Source organism: Protomyctophum bolini, assembly GCF_963924005.1.
Source record: "Protomyctophum bolini genome assembly, chromosome: 12".
Lineage (NCBI taxonomy): Eukaryota > Metazoa > Chordata > Actinopteri > Myctophiformes > Myctophidae > Protomyctophum > Protomyctophum bolini.
In genome coordinates, this window is record NC_137873.1 from 2,371,563 (window position 1) to 2,384,390 (window position 12,828).

A 12,828-nucleotide genomic window follows, 5' to 3' on the forward strand; every position below is an offset into this window, starting at 1 on the left:
GCCATTGAAGTGTCTCAAGCAAGCCCCATTCAAACATAGGCGCACGTGCGGGAAATAGAAGATCTACAAGCACGAGCTATTTCCCACCATGCACCGGTGATGTGTGATGGGGGGGGAAAAAATTAGGCAAAGAGAGAGAGAGAGCCTGTTATGTGCTTCTTAAGTCAGTCCTTATCCTGCCCTCCATCCACCTCGTCTGTGTCCACTATCTGTGTCCAGTTCTTCTCTCTCTCTCTCTCTCTCCCTCCATCTGTTCACTCTCGTATATCCTTTCAGTCCAGGTGTGTGTTGTGCCACCCCCCCCCCCCCACATCCCCCTCTTCCTTCAATCAGTCTATCTCTCCCTCTCTCTCTCTCCCTCTCTCTCTCTCTCTCTCTCTCTAGCCCTTGAAGGGCCTGGGCGGGGCCTTGCCGATCTCCACAGAGATGTTGGTGAAAAGGGGATGCCTCTTCACCTGCACCACCCGGTAGGTCAGCGTGCTGATGCCGTCCCTCTTCATCGTGTTCTTCGTGTTCTGGATCTTGTTGAACCTGGATGTGGACGAGAGAGAGAGAGAGAGGGAGAGGGAGGGGGAGCGAGAGAGAGAGAGAGAGAGAGGGGGGGGGGGGGGAGGGGGAGGGTGGAGTCTTGTATCATTCATGAATTTCATTCACCTTGTTTGTTTGCTATAGCCTAAATGATAACCACATCACATGTGAACCCTGGCATCACTATTTTGGGCAAAGTTTCTGATCTGTGTACTGTAGCAGTTTAGGCAGTGTGGGAGAAACGCATCCATAAAAAAACAAGAATGATAATATAAATATATAAAGGGACCTAAAACGTCTAAACTTGTTATGCGTTCATAACATGTTGACGGTTCAAAGGGACATACAGTAGGCTACATTACATCGTCTCTGTCGGGAGGAAACCTCATAATATGATGAAAATTGGATTCAAACTCAGAAGCATCAAAGTGCCACCCTTTGGCTGCATTTCCAGCTTGTGGATCTGCCTGGACTTTTGATGCTTTTGCGTGACGCTGTGGTATATGATCACGGGCGTGCGAATATGAGAGTAAAAAAAAAAAGAAGGAGATTGGAGGTTTCTGCCCGACAGCTGTAGGTGTGGTGTTCCTTTGCTGTGTGCTTCAACACCAACAGGTGGTGCTGTTGCCTTACACACTAACTCTGCTGCTGAACGCCTATCACTTGCAAGATTGTCTGCCAGCGGTGAGTGGTGCCATTCCATCCTGGCCTTGTAATTAGTCTAAAATACCTCCTCCCAGAGGCTGTCATCCCACTTTCCAAAAACCCTCTCCTTTCTCCTCAGGTGATTTCTTTTTTGGAAAACTAATTCATGGTGAAGGTGAATCCGGCTGTTTCAAAGTTCTGTGCCTTGAAATAATGCATGCATGTATAACGAGGCACATCAATAACACAAATGAACACTGTGACTGACAACGACAATTCATTTAAAATAGATTCAGTGAACACTGAACAGAGAGATAGGAAAGGCAGGAGAGAGAGAGAGAGAGAGAGAGAGAGAGAGAGGGGGGGGGGGGGGGGGGGGGATGACATGCAGATTCAGACGTATACCAAATGTTCCATTACTCGCTTATCCATTAAGGGCGCCCCCTGAATTCCCTCTATAGCCACTACCTGATGAGTCCGACACCCAACCCTAAACCTAAACTCACAGGAAGCCACAGGTTAGCTTTAACCTGCCAAGGGTTAGTTGTAACCTGTCACGCATGTCGGGAGCGATGGTGTTATCAGACCTGTCGGACTACCAACGGATGCACCCTTATCAAAAATAGCAGATCTACAATGTTGTATATATTTTTTATTCATAGACCAGAGTTTCAAAAGGTGTCTGAAATTGGTCTCCTCCCTTTTACGGGGCTCTGAAAGAGTCTATATAGGTTTGTGAGCTTGTACATCATATTTTCAACATCATGTTCAAAGCCAAATGTTTGCCAATTACGACTATATACACATGCCCAGAGTGGAGATGCTAGGGTTCATGTAGTCTCGCCGGACGATCAGAGATCTCTGCGCAACCGGATATATGTCTGGGGAAATCGGAATTTAATTGAATCGCCTTTGGCCGTGAAGAAAACCAGCACTAACAAACCCACTGCTCTGAACACCAGTCCTTAATATCAATGTCAAGGATGCCCTAAAGTCTTTGCATTGGCTCTGCCATGCTGTTATTTTTCTTTTAATCTTTCCACCACCCAGCTGTAGCCTATTCACTCAATTTAGATGTCACCAGACCTATGAGTATAGGAGGAGGAGATCTCTGGTCTCGGATCGCCTGGAAACCTCCTACAATATGTCCAAAACTATTATCGTCTAGGATTCAAATAAAAATATAGCAAAAGTATAAGACGTACAAGCTGAAAACGCATGCTTTTGTGTGAGGCTGTAATATGATCAAATAGGGGCGTTCATTTACAAAAGGTACGTTAGAATATGGAGATATGAGGCAGCAACGATATGGCTGCTCGTAGTAAGAAAAACCTTTTGACTATAGGTTACTCCCATTGAGATTCTACAAGAGTGCTGTAGCTTGTTGAACCAGTGTATCATTTCTGGTTCAGTGGGGACGGTTACGTGGGCTATGCTTTGTGGATCACATGCTTGTTAGGTATTGATTTTGTTTAACCCATTCTGACCTGAGATCAGATTCATACGAGGTTTCCCACTGGGACACACACTGGTCTGATGAACCCATTCTGACCTGAGATCAGATTCTAAAAATGTCAGTCGTTCTTCGAATTTTTCAAAAATAGCAGACCTACAAGCTCGTATCGCGCCACTCGGTGGCGCGATATGAGCTTGTAGATCTGCTATTTTTCAATAGGTAAAGCATAACATGATGCTAACACCAAAATGGGTGCCCGGTCAGAATGGGTTAACCTCAGCAGCAGTGAGGCAGGTCTATGTACATGTTAATTAAGAGAGCTGAGGTTAATTCTGCCCAAAAGTGGCAGAACTGTGGGAAACAGCTAGCAGACTGTACAGGCTCGGGGACAGGGAGTCACACCATACATGTCCACTCTCTTACAGAGCAGGATCGATGCAAACACCTGATCTACAAGCTCAGCTCTCTCTCTCTCTCTCTCTCTCTCTCTCCTGCTGCTGATTTTGGAGAGCGACACTGACTGACTGTCAAGTATACCGGTCCGTGAATCAGGTTTTATCGTCTGCTTGGACGTACGTACAGCTCCAGTCTCTCAGCAGTCAGCCACAGTCCACAGATTCCACACGGCACCTTGCCAGATGGATCTGCCTCGTCAACTCCCTGTTTCCTCGCTGTCGGGCAGAAACCTCTTATCTCCATGTATTAACTCTTTTGAGTTTTTATTACATTTTTTGTAAACTTGATCATACTACAGCATCACACAAATGCATTGAAAATAGCAGATCCACAGGCTCGTTTTCAGCTTGTGACCTTGCTTGCCGTTGCAATTCCTGAAAAGTAACCGTTTTGGACATTTCCACCCGACCACCTCTGCTGGCATGGTTTAGACTTAACAATAATGTGATGAGATGTGATGTGAATAGAAGTATGCCTTTCTTTTGCAGTCTTTTGTCAAGCACCGCGATATAGAAGAAAGGGGAATTGCTTTAGGAACAAAAGAAGACGACACGAGGCAAAGAAGGAAAGGAGAGGAGAAGAGAGAAAGGGAACGGAATGATGAACGGACGCATACAAGTCCAAAACTGTTAACTTTCTCAGGATTCAAATGAAAAAAAAAAAAATAGCAAAAGTAGGAGATCTTGAAAGCTCAAAACGTTCTAACTTGCAGATCTGCTACTTTTGATGGTGTAGTAGTTACTACACCATCAAAAGTAGCAGATCTGCAAGTTAGAAAGTATAGTACGATCAAGTAGGGCAGCTTGCCTGCCAGACGTTTAACTGCTGCATAGACAGAGAGAGGAACGGCGGACATGCATAGAGACCCAGTGGGGTAGAGAGAGGATGACGGCTAAATGGAGAGGAATGGAGAGAGAGAGGAACATAAAGCAGACAGTGATGGAGAGAATGAGAAGCAGGAGGAACAGAGAGATCCCTCAATGAATCTATCAAGTGGAGAGAGATTTAAAGGCATCTGGCTGACTGTGCTGCACACGCACACGCTCGCGCACACACACACACACACACACACACACACACACACACACGCACGCACGCACGCACACACACACACACACGCACGCACGCACGCACGCACGCACGCACGCACGCACGCACACACACACACACACACACACACAGACACACACACGCACACACACCAATTTCTACCTCATAAAAAAAAGTCTTCTCAGATGTTTGAGGGGTGAGAGATGGTGCTGAACACAATATGAGATGCAACTCGAATAAATTAATTATTTCTGAAATAAATGCTGGCTTCGTCCAGATGGACCATATAGCTTAAAACAAATGCAATACGCTGTTCATTTGACCCCCACTGCAAACGTGGCCAAATGAATTCCGAATTAGAAGGCCCTTTCTAAATGCTAATACATCATTATACGCACGCACGCACGCACGAAGTTCCAGACTCTATATATAGTGTGGAATAGTTGTCTGGCTACACGAGACTAGGATCTTCTTATCCCATTAACAGTTAAAAAAGTTATACAAAGTGCCACGTTAATGGGTTTTCATCCTGCCTAAAAGACAGCTGGTCTCGGAGCAATCTGCATTAGTGGACCTACACAGACACAGTGTGTCCTGTCATGCTGAAGATACACAGCTGTACTATACATCTGACTATTATAACCTCAGTCCTGTGATAAAGGATTTTATTAACCTCATGAGTATAATTGTATTGTATTGTGTGTGTGTGTGTGTGTGTGTGTGTGTGTGTGTGTGTGTGTGTGTGTGTGTGTGTGTGTGTGTGTGTGTGTGTGTGTGTGTGTGTGTGTGTGCACGTGAGTGCGTGCGTGCGTGCATGCGTGCGTGCGTGCGTGGGCGGAGAAGGGCTTCTGACTGCACTTTGTATATCTGTTTGTATAATGGTTGCATAACGTGACGCATCCCACACAAGACATATCCAAAGAGCTGGCTCAGCTGCTGAGGTTAAACAAAATCAATACATAACAAGCATAGCCACACTAACCGTCCCCACTGAACCAGAAATTATACAGAGTAACCTATAGTCAAATAGGCTAAATATTTGTTTTTCTTTACTACGATCAGCCAAGCGCCGTTGATATAACATAATCGTTGCCGTCTGCAGTATCTCCATATTCAACATTTTTAAATGAAAATGAACGCCCTACTTGATCATACTATTACTACAGCGTCACGCAAAAATATAAAACATACTGTAGCAGATTAGCACGTTCTAAATGTGGCCCGAAGCGACGTGTTTTGAGCTTGTATCTGATACTTTTGCGTTTTTTGAATTTGAATCCCGTTTGGGACATTCACCCGACGACATTCACCCGTCATCCAACACAGATTTGAGAGAGTTACTGTAATAACCTTTACTGTAATAGCCTGTCATCCACAGTCTCTCAATGTTTGACTTGTATTTTTCATTTCACCATTCAAGCCCTATTTCAAAGAGCGGAAGTAGCCGATTTACAAGCTCACAATGCATCACAATTGGACGCATTGTAAGCTGATAGATCTGCAATTTATGCTAAAAGTTTTTGAATATTCTATCACGTATAATGACCCCAAAATAGCGATGACATGACCAGACAGTCTCCATTCTGCAATTCTTTAGTTTAGAACCACTCCAGGGTCAATGTTCTGTCCAATATTTGATGGATTCTGTTATGGAATAGTCTGCCAAACTAAAATAAAGATATACGTTCACCTCTACACTATCTTTCAATCCAAAAAGATCTTTCAATACAAAGAAAGTATTGTCGTAAAAAAACAGGCCACGTTCATAAAGGGTAGACAGCATAAGCCTTGGCTTCAGCCTACACCTTTTCGGTGGCACTTTTATAAGTGGATCCAACCGCATGTATGTAGATTTATTGTTTTTATTTAACAATAAACAAACAAGCAAGCAATGCATGGGCCCGCTGTTTGCTAGAGCTAGACCATCATCGTCAAGAACAGCAAAAGTTGCAGATCAACAAGCTCAAAACGTGCCGCTTATGCTCCGTTAAAGATGGAGTGCCGTGCCGATTGTTTTACGCTTTCTGTTTTGCATGTCTCTAGGGAGTTAACATTACTCTAATAGACCCACAGGTGTGGTTATAATATTCAAGTATGTCTTCTCTGTGTATTTTTGTTTCTTCCTGAAAGCTGAAAGCCTTTGAGTCAAAATGCCCAATCGAAATACAGCACCAAATGACATCATAACCCTGGGGGGGTCAGGTATTAGTTAGCGTGCGTTTAAACACTAGCTGATGGTGCTGCGGCTGGAGGATACTATTGAATGTGGCTCTTTCATCCTCTTCCACTGGTACCTCATTGCTATGCCTAGCCAGCATCGAGGGGGCTGAGCAAATGGCTTTGTGAGTGAGAGAGTATGCGTGTGTGCGCGCACGTGTGTGTGTGTGTGTGTGTGTGTGTGTGTGTGTGTGTGTGTGTGTGTGTGTGTGTGTGTGTGTGTGTGCACGTGCGTGCAGGGGAGATAGTGAGCATTCATCATACAGTCTAGATATTTCCGCGGGTAAACAGTGGACATTAGGCGCATACTCTCCAGATAAACTACACTCCGCTGAAAGGCACAGTCCTTAATTCAAAGCCAAACAGTCGACCCCCCCCCCGCCCCCTCGGAGGAGGCTGGAATACAAAATAGGGAAATAGGAACACAATAGCAAGACAGATGGACAACAGAATTCACCACATCGCACCCCTCCATTCCTATTTCCTACAATCACTTCTTGTTGCCTATTTTTTAACGATAGTCGTTATACTATGCAGTTCATATACTCCAACTGTATACTGTTGCTATGTCAGGCAGAAACCTCTTAACTCCGTATTCTAACTTTTTTTATTATTTTTTATGTCCTACTTGATCATACTAAAGCGTGACACAAGAGCATCAAAAGTAGCAGATGCGCAAGCTGGAAACACGGCACAGCTTTGAGCTGCTACTTTTGAATTTGAATCCTGAAAACTAAAGTAACAGACATACAGAAATCAAATGTAATGTGGTTTCCACCCGACAGAAACGATATGTTATTTAGATAGAAAGTATACAGTATACCGTTTGCTTTTAGATAGCATGCTGTTTAGACAGATGCCAGCTTGCTTTTAGATAGCATGATGTTAAGACAGAAGTCAGCTGTGGTCTTTACTCTTTATCTAGATTCTAGTTACTTTTTGCAGCAGTTACTTTTAACCCATTTTGACATGAGATCAGATTCTACAAATGTCTTCTAATTCCTGAGAGTTTTCTGAAAAAGCTACGTTTCTATGTCAGTCGTTCTTCGATTTTTCAAAAATAGAAGACCTACAAGCTCGTAGCGCGCCACTCGGTGGCACGCTATGAGCTTGTAGATCTGCTATTTTTCAATAGCTAAAGCATAACATAATGCTAACACAAAAAGGGGTTCCCGCCGAAAATGGGTTAAAATAGAGTCAACAAAACGTGAAGAAACATTGTTGCGACCGCAAGTCACATTTACTATGAAAACGTGCATTTCCTGTTAGTCCCTCTAATCTGGGTTTTCTGGTTATCTTTCTGATAGCTGAAAAGCTATCAGAAAAAAGCTGAAAAATGACCTTGTGTCCTAAAGCACTACTTTACTGTACTTTGTCACATATGAGTGATATTTTTCTTTTGGTAGATGCCCTCCCTCCCGTCATGATGCCCTAGGCCGGGCAACTGCCTGTTCTGCCTGATGGGAGGGCCGGCCCTCAGGGCCTCAGGGCGTCTTACTGGTATTAATTCAGACAGATTTGACAAAATTACAAAAACTGTAGTGCTGTAAATGTCCTTTTATAACATACTGTACTGTATCTTCTCCTCTTTCGCCTCAATGCCAATGTTTTGTCAAATTCCTTGCTGAAACGTGCCATACAACGACAGTAATATTGCCTTGCCTTGATTGTTTCCGTTGCACTCTGTTTACTTGAACGATTACCCTTATCATTTGCTGTCTAGGGCTCATGCCATCTTCTCTGAACTTGCACATTGTAACTCAGACGGAATGAGAGCATCTGTTTAAACGCCTAACATTTTAAATTGTAATTGTACAGTAGCAACATCCAGAGCATTAAATGAACCACTGTGAACCCATAGGGTTAGGTTATTTTATGAAGAAGAAAAAACTGAAACATAGCTTGGGCTGTCTCTCAAAATTACTTCTCCTTATACCCGCCTCACATATGGCATGAAATCTATCAATGTTTCAAACTTCAGAGTGCACAAACTTCTCATCTCCCATCCTACTCCCTCCTTCAATCTTTCATTCTCTCTCTCTCTCTGCTCTCATTACAGATTATAGCAGACCCTGTTTGAATTCACAATGTCAGGCAGCGACCCACAGGGCCGCCGCCGGAGCACATTCCTAGATCTCTGCAGGGGAGAGCAAATGAAAAGGGAAAAGACATATTATCATTTTTTCCTTTTCCGTTCTATTTTCCGTTTCGTTAAAAAGGATATCGTCGATGAAACCTCTTATCTCCATATGTTTTTTTTTTTTTTACTTTTTGTGTTTTTCCGTAAATTAACGCCCTATAGTTGATCACACTACTGCATCAAAAGTAGCAGATCGCAAGCTTGTAGATCTGCTACTTTTGCCGTTTTTGAATTTTGAATTGTGAAAAGTAGTTTTGGACATACAAGGCTTCCACCCGACAGAGAGGCGATATGAAATAATTTCTCCAAAACGTATAGTCTCTCTATATATAAGCTTGGTAGCGCACAAAGCACAGTTTCTCCCAGTCCTCCACATTCCACGCCTCTTTCTAAAAATCCCCTTTCAAGTGACATTTCCAAAACATTTTAATGAGGGTCCAGGAGGGCTGGAAAGGGGACGTTTGCCTCGACTAATGGGCTTCTCTGCTCTGCTCTGCTCTTGGCCACATTTATGAATAATGTATTGGTGCCAAATAAATACAGTCCTGCAAATGGTGTCACCTCTTATTGAGGAAGGCTGGACCATGGAGTAGGAGGTGGAGAGAGGGGGGAGAGAGGGGAGGGAGGGAGGGAGACCGAGTGAGAGAAAGAGTGCTGGCAGAATGATAGACAGAGAGAGAGAGAGAGAGGTGGTGTATTATATGGGAGATGGAGAAAGAAATAGAGAGTGAAAGCAAGTGATGCATAAAGACAGAGAGAAGAAGGGGGAAAGGCAGAGAGAAATGGCATTGAAGAAACAGAGAGGAGGCCAGAGAATACAGTAGGAGCTGCAGATCAATCACACACGCACGCACGCACGGGTCGCACGCACGCACGCACGCACGGGTCGCACGCACGCACGGGTCGCACGCACATGTAGTCCGCCATGCTGGATTGATTTTCATGAAGGCAAGTAGAGCGGTCTGACCCACATGCTCCCATATCTACTGGAGTGCTGTCATTTCAGCAGGCAATTATTGAGGGATAGCCGAGTAAAACACACACTGGCATGATAGTTAACATGAAAGACGGCAATTAAATTGCCATCTTGCATTACGTTACTCTTAATTATTTCTTGTGTGCCTTTAACCCATTGAGAACCGAGTCCAGATTCTAATGTCTTCTCAATCAAATAAATTCAGTGGTTCTCAAACTATTTCATGTCAAGGACCCCAAACATTATATACGGTATATTCGGCCGCTGACCATCTCTATACCATCTCAATGTAACATGGGACCCCCAAGAAGCAAAGATATGGGTTAAAAACGGTTGCTGAGTGGGCCCGGGCCGCTACGTGTGCGGGCCACTGACCCTCCATCTGAAAATAATATTTTTCAGATGGAAAATTATATTTTCAGATGGGGGTCGGTTCCCTGAACCCCCCAGAAGCAAAGATATTTTATATATAAAAATGTTCACTCTGGAATACTGTATTCAAAATTTGCACCACATTTTCACGATTTTTCTAAAATAGCAGATCTATAAGCTCATAGGTCTTGCACCGAGGTCTTAGCACTTAAACCCTACAGTATATACCCCAACCCTATATTCTCTTGGTTGACCGGGGTCCCCCAGCCATCTATACTCTGTCCTCTACACAAAATATTTTTTTTCCGAAAATAGCTTACACGTCGAAACATGATGAGTTGTGAGCTCGTACTGTGGCTCGAGCTCGTATCGTGTATTGGCTGTATGCCATTGGAGACCCTATTATTTACAGGTCTTTTGCGGTAATTAAGTCCTATAACACCAGTTACACCACCAGCTTATCACTCTTTCACAAGTCGTGCACATTAACAGGTTCCGAGGTTTCCGAGTAAAAGCGGCCATGTTTTACTGGCACCCCTATTTTGAAGGAATGTGGGTGTTGGACTTGCAAACTGTCCGTAGGTGCTCCTTGATAGCGGTTTTATTGTGCCGCGTTTCGAGCTTGTAGATCTGCTACCGTTTTGGAGATATGAGGTTTCCACCCGACAGAGACGATGTGCAAGTAAGAGCTCACAGGAACTCATTGAATACACTTCCCGAGGCATCCAGAGATGCAAGCGATGAGTGGAATTACCAGCGGATGCTTCAGATATCGACACACAAAGAGTAATTGTAATGGCTTTGAGGTTCCAAGATGGGATGAGAGCTGCATAAGGAGCAAGAGGAGACCGTTTCCAAAAGATTCGTTTTGTTAAACATGCAGTGAGAGTGTAAAAATGCACCCTGGGAAGCCCACATACAACTCTTGTATATTTAATTATAACATTGAAACTCTTGTTTAAGCCCAACTTCAGGCCTTGAATTTAATTTGAAAGTGTGTAGCCGTTATTGCACTAATGTACTGCTGGGTATTGTAATATAGCTATACTTTCCACAACGGAACAAAGGGAATATCGGAAAGAAAAGACACACACAGTGCTGAGCTGATTGCATCTCTGTCGGCGGGGGACAGCTATCGATTTCTGCGGCGAGAGGCATCATTGTCTGGGCCGTCCAGGCATGAGAAAGGAGGGGTGCTCAGGGGAGAATAAACACTGATAATCCACATTTAAGCAGCTTAATGTGAGGTTCTATACTCCTGCTGATGAATGGGTCTGGACGGGATCATCGGAGCGTGCTGCTGCCCCTCCCCGATCAGGCCACAAATTAACATGTTTCCTTACACAAAATTACTTTGTCTCTTTTTCTCTAAACTGCCTCCCCCTGGCCAGCCGGGGCGCCTAATGGAGGGGAAAGGAACTAGTTGGAATAATAACGTGTTGCTCCCACGCACTATAGGTCCAACCGGGGCAAACTCCCCTCTGTCGGGTGAAAAGACCTTGGACTCCTCATGCATTGAAGGAAGCATATGAGGTCGGTCCGTTGCTCTCCTCAAGTTGGCAGAGGGAGTGTAGAGCCCAGGATTACATTCGATAATAATTGACACTGGGTGAGAAAAAAATTAGTTACAAAATCGTGGGATATAAATGTAAGAAAAAAATTGACTTTATCATACTACAGTGTCACACAAAATCATCAAAAGTAGCAAATGCACCGTGGTGCATCTGGCCACAGAGCGATAACATTCTGCGGACTTAATTTGTCCACATCATCTACAGTACAACAGTACAACACAATACATATTTGCGCGATTTAAGAAGAGATTTACCGTTTGAGCCGCACAGCAGGTAAGTCGGTATCGAACACTCGGCATGGAGTTATTTTTATAAATAAAAACGTCTGGTCCGAAATTTTCATTTAAGCGTGGTAGAGCTCCGCCACTGATTGGTCGAGAGATACTGTGCTATGGGGGTGGAAGCAGTATTTTTGGTACACACTGGATCAAGCTCCAAAAGGTGTGATTTATTTCAGTTACACCTAGGTGACATTTCCAGTCTGACACCCTCGGAGTTTGATCCAGTCAGTGTAGAAAACCACTGAGTCTTCTCTGTGCTTGTTTTTCTCCCTCTCTTTTTATTCACTTATTATTATTACCTATGCTGCTACACTCTCTGCAGGAAGTCAAACTAAAATAAGTTTTATGTGCCCGTGGCGTGTGCACAAAATGGCCGTGCATTTCTGCTTTGTTGATAGTCCACAGCAAACCTTTTAGCTCAATACCCAAAACTGACTCGAAACACCTTGCGTCGCGTTTCGAGCTCACGGATATACAACTTATGTGTGACGCTATGATCAAGTAGGACATTAATTTACTTATTTTGGGCGGGGAACCCCTTTTGGTGTTTTAAACATTATGTTATAATAAGACCTACCTATAGACCTACCTATAGTACAGACCTACAAGCTCGTAGCGCGCCAACGAGTGGCGCGCTACGAGCTTGTAGGTCTGCAAAAAAATAAATATTTAAATGAAATGAAAATATTTATTTCAGAAAACTGGAGGATTTAGAAGATTTCTTTTTTATTTCGAGATCAGGCTTAAATGGGTTAAACACAAACACAAAATATGGCGATAAGAGGTTTCCGACAGCAACAATATATTGGATATGTCAAGGGTGTATATGCCTAATATTAAATATGAATTAAATATTAAATTAAAAATTCCCTACATTTTCTGAATCAGGAACCCACTAAAAAAAGTGTTCGTCGCATGTTAAAGTGGTCAGATGGGTGACCTGTGTGTGTGTGTGAATTGTTTATTGATGAATCAATTGATTGTGTTCAGGCTTGGTTTAACAAATGGTTTAAGTCATGGGGTGGGCAACTGGCGGTCCGGGGGCCACATGCGGCCCCCACCTTCACTTAATGCGGCACGCATGTTAATATCAGAATACTGATATAGTATTGATTTCAACTGTTACAATTCCA

The 12,828-nt window shown here is 43.6% G+C and overlaps 1 protein-coding gene across 1 annotated transcript in view; it reads right to left on the minus strand.

The window, feature by feature from the left end:
- Positions 1-350: 350 nt before the first annotated feature.
- Positions 351-12,828, minus strand: part of LOC308324905 (beta-1,4-galactosyltransferase 2-like) — a 158,061-nt gene continuing 145,583 nt past the window's right edge. Inside the window, exon 7 of the mRNA XM_080777250.1 lies at positions 351-531. Coding sequence (XP_080633376.1) covers positions 381-531 — 151 coding nt within the window. The 3' untranslated portion in view covers positions 351-380. The remainder of the gene's footprint in view (positions 532-12,828) is intronic.